This window comes from Vipera berus, assembly GCF_964194415.1.
Source record: "Vipera berus genome assembly, chromosome: 8".
Lineage (NCBI taxonomy): Eukaryota > Metazoa > Chordata > Lepidosauria > Squamata > Viperidae > Vipera > Vipera berus.
Window position 1 is genome coordinate 21,850,221 of NC_138211.1, and position 14,795 is coordinate 21,865,015.

At 47.2% G+C, this 14,795-nt stretch overlaps 1 protein-coding gene across 1 annotated transcript in view; it reads left to right on the forward strand.

Annotated features, from left to right (window-relative positions):
* The first annotated feature begins 2,221 nt into the window (after positions 1-2,221).
* SNRNP200 (small nuclear ribonucleoprotein U5 subunit 200) overlaps positions 2,222-14,795 on the forward strand; it is a 46,325-nt gene continuing 33,751 nt past the window's right edge. The window contains exons 1-8 of the mRNA XM_081333680.1: positions 2,222-2,414; positions 4,201-4,364; positions 7,451-7,622; positions 9,530-9,722; positions 10,330-10,385; positions 11,485-11,583; positions 12,159-12,311; positions 13,558-13,657. Of these exons, the coding sequence (XP_081189806.1) occupies positions 2,370-2,414; positions 4,201-4,364; positions 7,451-7,622; positions 9,530-9,722; positions 10,330-10,385; positions 11,485-11,583; positions 12,159-12,311; positions 13,558-13,657 (982 nt within the window). The 5' untranslated portion in view covers positions 2,222-2,369. The remainder of the gene's footprint in view (positions 2,415-4,200; positions 4,365-7,450; positions 7,623-9,529; positions 9,723-10,329; positions 10,386-11,484; positions 11,584-12,158; positions 12,312-13,557; positions 13,658-14,795) is intronic.

Below are 14,795 nucleotides of genomic sequence, written 5' to 3' on the forward strand. Positions count from 1 at the left end.
GACAAGTAACAGGCGCTCACTCTGTTACGCGGCACTCGGGATTCGACCCGCCAAACTGCCGACCTTCTGATCGACAAGCTCAGCGTCCTAACCCACTGAGCCACCGCGTCCCTTAGAAATCAGAGCTATGGACACTTAATTCATTAAGCGAAAGCAAAGCAGGGCTGGGAAGAATCACTGGGAGAGCGCTCCTATTTTCAAGCTGGAGAAGATTTCAGCTTGGATGGAATATTGCATTCAGTTTTGGTCACAATATAAAAAACATGTTAAGTGAGAGGTCCTTGCTGCTCTCTAAGCTTGGTTGCTGTTATTGTTTTGCAAACATTTCATTACCAAACTAGGCATCATCAACTCTTCTAGAAAGAATGCAGAGAAGAGCAACAAAGATGATTAGGGAACTGGAGGCTACATACATTGAATGTTTTTGTAGTAGGAACTGGTAGGTAGTGAAAAGAACTAGGGGTGACATGATAGCAGTGTTCCAATATTTGAGGAGCTGTCACAAAGAATCAGAATACAGCTGGAAGGGATTTGGGAGGTCTTCTAGTTGAACCCCCTCTGCTCAAGCAGGAGACCCTATACAGATTGAGACAAGTGGCTGTCTAGTCTCTTCTTAAAAGCCTCCAGTGATGGAGCACCCACTTCTGGTGGCAGGCTGTTCCACTGGCTAATTGTCCTCACTGTTAGGAAGTTTCTCCTTAATTCCAGGTTGCTTCTCTCCTTGATTAGTTTCCATCCCTTGTTTCTTGTCCTGCCTTCTGGTGCTTTGGGAAATAAGTTGACCTCCTCTTCTTTGGTTATGTAGAAGAGGGGGTGAACCTTTTCTCCAAAGCACCCAAAAGCAGACAAGAAGTAACATGTGGGAACTAATCAAGGAGAGATCCATCCTAGAAATAAGGAGGAATTTTCTGTTATTCATTCATTCATTCATTCATTCATTCATTCATTCATTCGGTTTATATACCGCCCTATTCCCAAAGGACTCAGGGCGGTTTACAAGGCAAAATTTAAAAACAATCCAATATAAAATTAAAATAAATTAAGTTAAGTCTAGCCACAAAAATTAAATCGCAATTTAAAAACATTAAACCCCTCAGTCCAGACCAGATAGCTCAAAGAGCCAGGTTTTTAGGTCCCGGCGAAATGAACGAAGGTCGGGGGCTGTCCGGAGTTCCCTTGGCAGTTGATTCCATAGGGCAGGCGCGCCCACAGAGACCGCCCTCCCCCTGTGGATCGCCCGTTGGCAATCCTTGACCGGCGGTACCCTGAGAAGACCCTCCCTGTGTGAGTGAACTGGACGAAGGGAGCTTGATGCCGGCAGCAGGTGTTCCCTCAGATATCCCGGACCCAAGCCATTCAGAGCTTTATAGGTCATCACCAGGACCTTGAATCTCACCCGGAGGGCAACCGGAAGCCAATGCAGCTCGCGGAGCAGAGGTGTTACATGGGAGTATCGGGAAGCCCCCATCACAACTCGTGCGGCTGCATTCTGCACCAGCTGAAGCCTCCGAGTAGTCCTCAAGGGCAGCCCCATGTAGAGAGCGTTGCAGTAGTCTATCCGGGAGGTCACGAGCGCATGGGTGACTGTGCGTAGGGCACAGATTTTATCGGTCTGCTGAACAATTCCACTTCTCTCCCCGAGGAGGATGCCTGGGTGAGGGGGGCTCGGTTGCCCGTCGCCCCCGTGTCACACTTTGTGCCGCAAAGGCAACCCGATTCATTACCATTATTCATTTAGGAAGAAGAACAATTAACCAGTGGAAGGGCTTGCCTCCAGAAGTTGTGGGTGCTCCATCTCTGGAGGCTTTGAAGAAGAGTCTTGTCCGAAATGAGATAGTTTTTTCCTGCCTGAGCCGGAGGTTGGACTAGACCAGCGTTTCCCAACCTTAGGAACTTGAAGATGCGTGGACTTCAACTCCCAGAATTCCCCAGCCAGCTATGCTGGCTGGGGAATTCTGGGAGTTGAAGTCCACGCATCTTCAAGTTCCTAAGGTTGGGAAACGCTGGACTAGACGACCTCCAAGGTCCCTCCCGACTCTGCTATTTTGTTATCACCGCTGTCCCTTTTCAGAGGGGGGAAAGCGGAGTCGTCGAAAAGAACCCGCACGTCCGGTGCGCTCGCAAAAGCACGTCCCCTCTAGGATCCGTCCGTCACGCTCCCTCTTCCGGAAAGAGCCTTTTTTTTTGAAAGAGAGGAAGGACTTCCGGAGCTGACCCGGAACCGGAAGATCCGAAAAGTTTCTGCTTTCTCCCTCTGCGTGCGGGAAGCGTCGCTCGGGAAGGGAGAGAGAGCCGGGTGGGCCGGAGAAGGCGAGCGAGCGGCCGCGGAGAAGGGCCAGCCGAGCCGGGGAGGCCTCCGCCCAGCCGCCATGGCGGACGTGACCGCCCGGAGCCTGCAGTACGAGTACAAGGCGGTGAGTGCGGGGCCGGCCGCGGGACTCCTCGGGCCGGGCGAGCAGGCGGCGAAACCCGCCGGGGTGGGGGTCCCGCTTCCACGGGCCGAGGGCGCCGCCTCTCCCGGGCTGGGTCTCCTCCTGGGCCCCGCGAGGGTGACGTCGAGGGAGCCGGCCGAGCCCAGCGCGGGGAAGGGCAAGGCCGAGAAGGGAGGGCAAGGCTGGGGATGAGGATCAGGCGTCGTGCCGGGAAAGCGGCCTCTCCTCAGGGCAGCCTGGAAGTCGGGACGCAGATTCCCTAGGCTTGGCAGGTAGTCCTCGCCTTAACGACCACTCGTTTAGTGACCGAGGTTACGACGGTAGTGGGGAGGGGGAAAAAAGGGGATCGTGGCTGTTTTTCACACTTACGACCGTTGCAGCGTCCCGGTGGTCACGCGACCGAAATTCGGGCGCTTGGCAATTGGTTCGTATTTATTTATTTTATTTATTTATTTTATTACATTTATATACCGCCCTTTCCCGAAGGACTCAGGGCGGTTTACAGGGTAATTAAAAAACAGAGATACAAGAGTTAAAAACAGATTAAAAAAAATTATATTCATCCCTGCATAAGTAAAACCCCAGTTAAAATTAAGATTAAAACTAAAATTAAAATCCTCAGCCTGGGCCAGAGAGCTCGAAGAGTCAGGTCTTCAGGCCCTGGCGGAATGAACGGAGGTCGGGGGCAGTCCTAAGCTCCACTGGCAGCTGGTTCCAAAGGGCAGGCGCACCCACTGAGAAGGCCCTATCCCTGGGTGTCGTCCGCCGGCAATCTCTTACCGGTGGCACCCTGAGAAGACCCTCCCTGTGGGAGCGCACTGGACGAAGGGAGCTTGATGCCGGCAGCAGGTGTTCCCTCAGGTATCCCGGACCCAAGCCATGTAGGGCTTTATAGGTCATCACCAGCACCTTGAATCTCACCCGGAGGGCAACCGGGAGCCAATGCAGCTCGCGGAGTAGAGGTGTTACATGGGAGTATCGGGAAACCCCCATCACAACTTGCGCGGCCGCATTCTGCACCAGCTGAAGCCTCCGAGTGGTCCTCAAGGGCAGCCCCATGTAGAGAGCCGCAGTGACGGCCGCAGTGTCCCCAGGTCACGGGATCCCCTTTTGCAACGGCAGTTTTTGTTCCAGCAGCCACGTAACGACCGTAGCGCTAACCTCGCAGCTTCAGGGATTCACCCAACAACTCTGGCAAGAAAGTTGGTAAAATGGGGCAAAACTCACTTTGGCTCGCTTAGCCATAGAAATCTTTGGATTCGGTTGTGTTTGTAAGTCGAGGACTACCTGTACTTATTTATTAAATTTATCTGCCACCCATCCTGTCAGAGACAACTCTGGACAGCTTGGAAACATTAAAACTAGTGCACATTAATAACACAATAAGTAAAAAAAACAATAATAAATGGGATGGATGTCTTCAGCCCTCAATTGGGAAACTTAGGTGTGGATTCTTCCGCCAAGCGCGAGGTGCAATTCAGTCGTCTAAGCCGATGTTTTTGAAACTTCAACCCTCACTTAAAATTGCCAGGTTTGAAAAACCCTGTCATAACCCACTACCAGCTTTTCTGATTTGGTGGTGATTGACTAATTTCAGGGCAACAGTAGAAAATGCCTTTAATTTAATTATAATGTAATCAATTTAGGCACTGCCTGACTGCAAATGTTAGAAGGAAATGTTTGAGATAAATTGTTGTATATCACTCACCATCTTTCTGATCTCCCTCTTTCCTCTTTCTCTTGTCTGTCTCTGCTGCAATTCTTTCAGAACTCTAATCTTGTGCTTCAAGCTGACCGGTCTCTGATTGATCGGACCAGACGTGATGAGCCTACAGGAGAGGTCTTGTCGTTGGTTGGGAAGCTGGAGGGCACCCGCATGGGTGATAAGGCCCAAAGGACCAAACCCCAGATGCAGGAAGAGAGACGAGCAAAGTAAGCAAAGAATTGTGTATTTGTTGCCCATTAATATCATACTTAGTTGACTGAATTCTAGAATGAGATGCATTTGACAAGTTCATCGCATCTTCTGCTTATGATACTGAGGTTTCTGTTGCAAGCTGGTGTGCCAGCATAGCATTTTCAGCTGATGAGAATTATAAACATTTCAAGATCATCTTCTGAGAGAGTCTGCAAAACTCTGCTTTGGCATGCACTAAAACCTCACTCTCCAAGGTTCAGCTAGAGGTTTTTTTTTTGTTTTTTTTATTGAAAAGTTTTAAAATACAGTTTTCCTTTAAAAAACCCCCCCTTCCCCCTCCCTTCTCCCCTCCCTACCTCCCCCCTCCCCCTCTCCCTCCTCCCTCCCCTGCCTCCCCCCCCTACTTCCCCTCCTCCCCCCCTCCCCCCCCCCCGACTTCCCAGAGCAAAATACAAGGTATATATCTAAAAAGCAATCATAAACAATCATATACTAACAATTATAAACTCTAAAATCCATCACTCTCTAGCTTATATAGAGTAAACCAATCCTTAATAATACTAAATATGTATAAAGAACTAAAATAAAAAAAAACTAGCGTCATTCCCATCTATGTTCTTCCACAATTCACTATTTCCTAAACATATTCTCATTTACACATCACAAACACCTATCCCTATTAACCTCTCTAGCCAAAATAGGCTATAATAGATAATTCTTACACAAATTAACCCACATTAACCCACAAAACTTTCTTCCTCTTCCTCTGTAGTAAATTGTCCATTAATTCCAAATTAAAGATTCTGTTACCATACATATCATCCCAAAACTCTTAAAAACACAACTACCACTTGACTATCAGTATGTTGTGGAAGTTCCATAGATTTCTACTAGACCTATCTTCTTTTCTTTTTTGAGCGTTTTAAGGCAGCACGCGTCACCCTCTGTTCTCTAGGATCATCCAAAAGAGTTGCAGCTTGATCTCCTCCTGTACCATTCTCGTCTATCTGTCCATCTTGATCCTCTTGATGTTCTCCTTCTCCAGATCCCTCTGCAGCTTCCAAAAGTGTTGATGGGGTTGCTTTTAAGACATTATTGTAAAAATCATGCGCTTGCTTCACAGTACCCAAACAGTACCTTTTGCCTTCATACATGAAGCTCAACCCAGCTGGGATCTCCCATCTGAACCTTATATCCCTTTGCTTGAGCTCTTGCACAAGAAATATAAAGTCCTTCCTTCTCTTTAAAATCTTTGGAGGAATTTCTTTTAAAACCAAAACTTCTTGACCAGCAATCACAACTTTAGTATCATAGGCAGCTTGTATAACTTCATCTCTAATTTCCCTTTTTACAAAATAAACCACCACATCTCTAGGCAACTTTCTCTGTTTAGCAATCCACGAGTTCACACGAAACACTTTGTCCATGCCTTGTTTTATTTCAGATGCTGGATGGTTCAATACCACCTCAAAAGCCTCAGAAACCAGCTGCTTTAAATCTTCCTTAATATTCTCTTTTAGGCCTCTAATTCTAACAGCAAACTGCATCTGATAAAATTGGGCCAAACTCAGTTCGCTATCCATTTTGTCTTTGAAATCTTCAATTTCCAATACTTTTGCTTCTAATATAGCATTCTTTTGAGTCAGTTCTGCCACTTTGTCATCCAGCACCTCCACACATTTAGCTATTTTATGCACTGAGGACAAAATGTCTACCTTCATCTCTCTAAGTTTCTGTTCCATCCTTTCTTCCATTCTCTGCTCCAATTTCTCCAATTTCTCCTCCATCTGTGCAAATTTAACACCCATTGACTCCAAAATTAACTGGGTATGTTTTTCAAGATCCTTCGATGTCACTACATCTGGAGAATGCAACGCCTGCAGTAATGATTGTTGTTGCACCGGAGAATTTCCAGCACTCCGAAAAGTTCTAGGGGGAGGTTTAGACGCCATCTTTTACTTACAATTGTGTCGCACTTTCACTTTAAGTTTTAAGCAAAGTCCATCAAGCTCGAGAGTAAAATAAAATAATCCTTTTCATCTCTTCATCTTTCCCTCTTGTACTGCTCTGCCTGCTCTTTTCCTTTCATAGTCTCTCCTTCAAGCAGGGATGGTCGCAGACGCCTGGCTCTGCTCCATGAAGTCCGGAGCAGAGACGCTAGCCAGCTGGGAGCAGCCCAGGCTGCGGGGGAGTTCGATCCTTCAGCCGCCCAAGCTCCAAGCTCAGGCGGCCCCGGAGAACTCAACCCCTACCTGGGGGCTCACCCCCTCCTCTTCTCCCGAGGAGGGGGCTTCAAATTCGCCCGAACAGCTGATCGGCGCTGTTTCGGGCGAAAAATCACACAGCTGGGCGGCGGGCAGCCCGGGAAGGCTGTCTCCGGCGCCACGGAGCCACCGGAAGTCCTCAGCTAGAGGTTTTTGACATTGAAGAAACAATTCTGATTAGGCAATCTGAATTAATAGAAGTTGAGGACTGGGGCAGAGGAAATTTCAAACTGAGATAAAGAACTAATGAGAATGTTCCTCAGTACATAGGAAAAGAAGATTGTTGTTGTGCTTTGAGATGATAAGGGTTAAGGTTAGGTTTGGTGATCTCCGGGAGATAGGACTTCATAATTTTAAAATACACTGACCAGATATAGCTACTAAATAGAATAATAGGGATACCAGCTACCCCGTCAGCAGTAAAGAATGTGTATTTAAAAAATCACAATTGGTTAATGGAAGAACAAACTCTATACATTTTTGTCATAAAACATAGCTGGATGATACTTTTATCAGGATAATTTAGTTTATACAAAAGTGAGGACAGACGTCTCAATAACTTGTCATAAGAATATTGTTAAAAAAAGAATTGGAGAGGGGGAGGGGAATAGGAAGGATGTTTAAAGAGATGGATTTCTAGTTACAGGTCAGTTCTGAAGGAGGATCCTGGACTGAATTCAGAGTAATTAAAATACTGTTCATATCAGAATATGATTGGGACAGAGAGAAAATGCACATCTGTGTCTAACACGAAACCTCAGAATGAGCTTTCTTGACTGTACGTTAGATTTTCTTGGGTCTTTTCTGACTGCTAGCTAATCCTCCTGGTTTTCTAGGAGGCGCAAACGTGACGAAGACAGGCACGACATAAACAAGATGAAAGGCTACACTCTGCTTTCCGAGGGTATTGATGAGATGGTAGGAATTATCTATAAACCCAAAACGAAGGAGACTCGGGAGACCTATGAAGTTTTACTGAGCTTCATTCAGGCAGCTCTTGGGGATCAGGTGAGTGAAAAGCAGGTGCTGCATTTGTCCTTTGTGAGCTTTCATAGTTACCCTACTTTGCATCCAGTATTTGCACTTTCGGGCAGAAATTATGGGAGACCATGACTGAGCTCTTGGGTAGAAATACAGTCAGATCAATTTGTGAAGTTCTTTACCATTACTGCAGCGTCCACTGTAGTTGAATGGCCAATAAATTTTTAAATAAATATAAAATAAAAATTATTTTAAATAAATAAGAGATACAGTGACACTTTAAAATGATCAACCGTTTTATTTTTTTTGCTGTTTCTGTCAGCTGAGTGAAATGAACATATCATTTGGTGCAATGTGAAAACGAAGCTATTTCAGTCTTTGGGAGATCCACTTTTTCCTGAGATGTTGAATATTCACTTGCTATACTAAAGAAAATAATCTGGTGCCTCATTATTATTATCTTTTTATGGATAACCTGATCAAGTCTTTTTCTATAGGCATGTTTAGATACGATTCCTAGTGTTTGAACTCTATTTGGATTTTTGTTAACCATGGTTGTTCAGGGGTGTACCTGAAGTATTATTAAAGAATTGCTTCCAATTATGTTGTATTTCCACAAATGCTTATCGCTTTCTGAAACATGTTTACGGCTCCCTAATTCAGACAACATGGCATACAAAAATAATACAACAATTACCACATTAAAACATACTATTAAAAATGAACTAAGATAATAAACTAACAAACAGAATTAACGTGATGACCAAGGGCATGGCACAGAGGCAATGCAGTCAGCTGGCAATTCAAATCACCCTTTAATTGCTCCAAATTTTCCCTAAATGTTCCCGCGTTTCTGGCAAGCCCCAGAACAAAGTAAGACACACACACCTTCAGCAGCCTCTGGCTGCAAGTAGTTTCACACAGTTAGATTAGAAGAGTAATTTACTCAAGGCCACGTAGATAACAAGGAATGAAATGTACATCCAAACTCTAATGAGTCTGTGGAAATACGAGCTTGCCTGACCAGTTTCAGAAGAGAACCCAAAATTCAATCCGAGGTCTGAACACCAAATCAAGTTTGTCAGCCAGTCCAGTGGTCAGAGTTTCAGGGTTTCCAAGCAGAAGTCACAACACCGAACAAGAGATCAGAGAGTTGCTTCCAAGGTCAGCAACAGCACACAAAACTCCAAGAAATCAGCTTTTGTTCCCGACAGATGCCCCTCCCCACAGCGTCTCCTTAACTCTCAGTCTCCAGATGTGCCCTGTGGAGAGGGGCAGGGTGCTCTCCTCCCGAGTAGTTGAGCCTGCCTGCCTGCGTTGTTCCCTCCTTCTCTCCATGCTCTAGGATCAGGAGGGGGTGGCCCTTGCTCATCGCCTGAGCTCTGTCTCTCCTGTTCCTCCTGTCCCAATCCTGAAGGGCCCTGGCCTGCCTCGGCCTGCTCTTCCCCACATCCCTCTGAAGCCACAGGCACCTCTCCCTCGACCTCCATAGGGTCCCGTTCCAGCTCACTTTCCTCCGCAGATTCAGGGTCCGACGGAGGCACGACAACTGAAGTATGCTATATGATATCAAAGGCCCAAGAAAGCAGCCAGCTCTTAATTGTGTTTCTACGTGTGCCCCCTCGTGTTGGAGCATATAAGGTGGGCAAATAGCCATGGAGTCCCACAAATGAGTCCTATGGTGTAGGGCAGAGGTAGGCAACCTCGGCTACTTTATGACTCATGGACTTCAACTCCCAGAATTCCTGAGCCAGCATGGATCAGCTTGGAAACCTCTCTTTCCCCTCAGCACAGCTGGTTTAGGAATTCTGGGAGTTGAAGTCCGCGAGTCATAAAAGAGCCGAGGTTGCCTACCCCTGGTGTAGGGTCAGTTTTCTCAAGATTTCATCACTTAAACTGGACACGGGGCATGGTATCAATTTTTTTTTTGGCAGCCTCGAGACATTCTCTGTGGAGCTGCCGATGAGGTGCTGGCTGTCCTGAAAAATGAGAAACTGCGAGACAAGGAACGGCGAAAAGAAATCGACCTCTTGCTGGGGCAGACAGATGACACCCGTTACCATGTACTGGTTAATCTGGGCAAGAAGATCACAGATTATGGGGGAGACAAGGAGATCCAGAATATGGGTATAATCTGCAGCCTCGCTTCCTTTTAGCTTTTGGTCTCCGTGTGAGATTCAAGGTGCTGATGATGACCTATAAAGCCCTAAATGGCATGGGTCCGGATTATCTCAGGGAGCACCTGCTGCCAGCATCAACTTCCCATCGTCCTGTGCGCTCCCACAGGGAGGGCCTCCTCAGGGTCCCGCCAGTCAGGGAATGCCGGCGGGCGATCCCCAGGGGGAGGGCGTTCTCTGGGCGCGCCTGCCCTATAGAATCAATTGCCGGTGGAACTCTGGATCGCCCCCGACCTTCGTTCGTTTCGCCGGGACCTAAAAATCTGGTTTTTTGAGTTAGCTGGCCTGGACTGAGGGGTTTTAAGGTTTTTAAATTCTAATTTTAAATTTTGGGGCTATTGATTTAATTTTATTTTAATTTTTATATTGCATTGTTTTAATTTTGCCCTGTAAACCACCCTGAGTCCTTCGGGAAAAGGGCGGTATATAAATTGAAAAACGATCAAGTTGCTTTTTTCAATGCCATTGTAACTTTGAACAGTCACTGAGTGGTTCTAAGTCAAGGGCTACTTGCAACCTGCTTCTCCTTACCGAAACCTTTTTGCTCTCCTTTGCAGATGACAACATTGATGAGACGTATGGCGTGAATGTACAGTTTGAGTCTGACGAAGAGGTGAGCACGGAGACTGCTGCAGAATGCCAGGAGGCCCCTAACATTTATGCGTGTGGCCTCGTTTGAGGTTGCATAGTCGCTTATTTCTTCTTGTTAAAGGATCAGTGAGCTTATGGGCTGCATTGTTGTTCTCTCTTTTCCCCCCAAGGAGCACAAGGCAGCGTATGCCTTTCTATCACCCGTTTCCAGTTTACCCATCCCACAATCCTATCAGCTGGATCAGACTAAGAAAGAGACTGGCTGATCCAAAATTATACAGTGACCTTAAGGGTTGGGTAAATTTCAGCTTGCGGAGTTCACATCCGTCATAACATCCTTGCCGTCTACTTTTCCAATGTGCAACCTCTCTATCTCACTGTTTGAAATGCCTGTTGTGTACAATCTGGGGTGATGTGATTTACCTACAAACCAGTATAGTTTCCACACTTCCTTTTATTAAAGGCAATTGGGATGAGTGCTTTCTGAACTTTTGGGTTAGGCCAGGGGTAGGCAACCTTGGCTCTTTTGTGACTTGTGGACGTCAACTCCCAGAATTCCTCAGCCAGCGTGGGGGATCTATGGCCCCTTCATGACTTGCAGACTTCAGCTCCCAAAATTCCTGAGCCAGCATGAGGGAACTATGGCCCCCTCATGACTCGTGGACTTCAACTCCCAGAATTCCTCAGCCAGCGTGGGGGAACTATGGCCCCTTCATGACCTCCGGACTTCAACTCCCAGAATTCCTGAGCCAGCATGGGGGAACTATGGCCCCTTCATGACTCATGGACTTCAACTCCCAGAATTCCTCAGCCAGCATAGCTTAACTTGGAAACCTCTCCCTTTCCCCTCAGCATGGCTGGCTCAGGAATTCTGGGAGTTGAAGTCCACGAGTCACAAAAGAGCCAAGATTGCCTACCCCTGGGTTAGGGAAACCTACTCCATTCTAGCTAGGATTCAGCATCACGTAAACCCTTGATTGCCCGTTGGGATTGTGCTGTTTCCTGCTACCTGAGCGATGCCCCCGTTTGTCAGTGGCCTCTCCAAAGCTTGTCCCGTCCCTGGGAGAAAGAGGACTTGCTCTGGAAGGGACCATTAAGTAAGAGCCATTCTGAACCGACAGGAGGGCGATGAGGACGTCTATGGCGAAGTTCGGGATGAAGCTTCTGATGAAGACCTGGAAGGCGACGAAGCGGTCGTCCGCTGCACCCTCTCGGCCAATGTGAGTCCCTGGGAAAACCGGCTTGCTTCCGTTTGATCAAATCGGAGACTGGCCACCCGTAGCTTTTCCCTGACAGCGGGGAACGGTCTGAATAACTTGAGAATCCGTTGTTCCTATGAAAGTAGATACAGGTAGTCCTTGACTTATGCCCACGATGGAGTGCTAAATTTCCACTGCTAAGCAAGACAGTTGTTTAGTGAGTTTCACCCCCTTTTTCGGCCTTTCTGGCCACGGTTTTGTTGGCAACACAATTCTTAAGTGAATCTGGCTTCTCCACTGACTTTGCTCGCCGGACGGTCGCAAAAGGGGATGGTGTGACCCCCCCCAACCCCCCGGTACGCTGCAGCCGTCATAAATGCATGCTCGTTGCCAACGCGGTTGAATTTTGATCCCGCAACGACAGGGTTGCTACGGCAGTCACTAAGCAAAGCTTGTAAGTTGAGGACTCCCTGCAGTGCTGTCTAGTTCAGGGAGAACTGGAGAGGCTCTGGTCTTACTATTGGTGTCCCATTCGGGCTTTGCATTTGTGCTTTCAGCAAAGCTCCTGCCGCAAGTAACGCTGTGTTTCCCCCCAGCTGGTGGCTTCCGGTGAGCTGATGAGCTCCAAGAAGAAAGACCTGCACCCCAGGGACATCGACGCCTTCTGGCTCCAACGCCAGCTGAGCCGTTTCTACGACGACGCCATCGTCTCCCAGAAAAAGGCAGACGAAGTGCTGGAAATTTTGAAGGTGCGCTGCTTGCCGGACCCTGGTGGTCTGATCCTGCTTTTGCGTGGGGGGAGTTGGCTTAATATTTACGGCTCAAGAAAAAGTGTGTTCCCTGCCATGGCTCCCACTCTCTATAACCTGTTGCCTCCCCCCCCACCCCCGGTCAGTTCGGCCCTCGCCCTCTTGGCCTTCTGAAAGGCCTTGCAGACACGGCTGTGCCAACCGGCTGGGGGGGGGATCCCAGTGAGGGTGTGGCATGTCAGAGGTGGCTGATCGAGTAGAGAACACCCCACCTTCTCTCTCTGCGCATTTTGCTCCCTCCTGCTTAGTTTAATGGTTGTCAACTTTTAAGACCTTTATTTACTGTTCTAATGTTTTATGCAGCATTTCAATGTCTGGAAGCTGCCTGGAGTTGCCTGTGGCTGAACTGATGGCAGATAAATTTGATAAAATAAATTATGTATATTAATACCATCTGACACACCTTGGCAAATGCGCATATGTAAAATATCCCATTTCTTTCAACCCTCGATTCAAAAGGGTGAAGGACATTGTCCCTATTCTTTCGCTGAAGTACAACACCAATTTCCGGTGCCTGAAATGGGAATCAGGAAACCTTGTCTTTTGGCTTCCCAGTCACGATTCTTCACCTTCATTCTTCTTCTTCCCATCTTGTATTGCTGGGCTCCATAGACCTGTTGAGGTCCTTGATGCTCTCTTGAGCTTGGTTGTTTACTTGCAGGCGTTTCATTACCAAACTAGGGAACATCATCAGTGCTAGAAGGGAGTGGGGTTTGTCTTCTGTTTCTATACCAATGGCTTGCCCTGCCAGGATTGGTGGGAGTATTCAAGGAACCAAGAGCAAAGCCTACTCCCTTCTAGCACTGATAAGGTTACCTAGTTTGATAGTGAAACGTCTGCAAGAAAGCAGCCAAGCTCAGAGCACCTAGGACCCCTCCTTTCAACCCTGAGCTACAAATATTCTCTTCTGCCAGCTCCACAGACTTTCGTTTAGGCAGGGAAGCCCCGTAAATCATCGTGTTTGCATGCAACTAGTGGGGCCTCCAAAGAGGGCTGGTGAAATTGCCTCAAACACCTGAAGGGCACCTGCCAGTCAATGCAAATGTCAAGGGCAGCGCCTTGTGTTTCTGTTCGCTGACTGCCGAGTGGCTCTGTCCGGCCTGCTATGGTTTGAATTCTCCAGATAAGATGAAATCGTTACAAACAGACAGCAAGCTCTCTCCGTTTTCCTCGCTTCCTCCCCCAGACGGCCAGCGATGACCGAGAATGTGAGAATCAGCTGGTCCTGCTCTTGGGTTTTAACACATTCGACTTTATTAAAGTCCTGAGACAACACAGAATGATGAGTGAGTATTTCTTGTTGTTGGAATGTGGAATGTTACTTTCCTGGGACTTGAAAGAATGGACTTCTTCTCACAAAAGGCCGTTTGAGATACGTAGCCGAGGAGAGTTGGGTTTTCCCACCCAGCTCAGTTTTCAAGAATCTGTTTTGCTCTTCTGAAAACAATCAATCAGAATAGAGCTGGAAGGGACCTTGGAGGTCTTCTAGTCGAACCCCCTGCTCAAGCAGGAGACCCTATAGAATTTGAGACAAGTGGCTGTCCAGCCTCTTCTTAAAAGCCTCCAGGGATGGAGCGCCCACAGCTTCCGGAGGCAAGCTGTTCCATTGGTTAATTGTCCTCACTGTTAGGAAGTTTCTCCTTAATTCCAGGTTGCTTCTCTCTTTGATGAGTTTCCAACCGTTGTTTCTTGTCCTGCCCTCTGGTGCTTTGGAGAATAACTTGACCCACTCTCTTTTTGTGGCAGCCCTTCAAATACTGGAATACTGCTGTCATGTCATCCCTGGTCCTTCTTTCTCTAGACTAGCCATTCCCAATTCCTGCAACCGTTCCTCGTATGTTTTAATCTCCAGATCTCACCGATGAGATCTCACTGCTTCTCTCTTCCCTGCCGAACATTCTGCAAATGCAGAATGATTGAAAACAGAATGATGCATCCTGTCCAGGGCAGGAAAGCTCTTCAGGGCAAGTTAGATGAGATGCAAAGCTGGCTGGCAATATATTGCCTCTGTTGTGAATCTCACCTCCTCATTGTGCACGTGTGGGCACGCCCATGCACTGATTTCTGGGAGTGGAGCAGACCACCTCTCCTTATGACACACCCTTCTGTTCCTCATGCAGACTTTCTCACATACTTTTCTCTCTCATCCAAACAGCAAATAGTAAAACAGGAGTAGATGGTTCCTACCAGAGGAAGATATAATTTTCAGTTTAATTAGAAATTAAACCGGGAGTTGGAGATAGTTCATTGGTGCCCTTGGAAGGGTTCCCCCCCCCTTTGAAGGGATTGTCGTATTTAAAAACGAATCTTTATTGCCAGGAATACTAGGCGCTATTGAGGAAGACAGTATAGGAATTTTAAAAATACGGTTGTGTTCCCAAAAAGGCTTGGAAAAACTTAGCTTTGGAAAATATATGCAAAAAA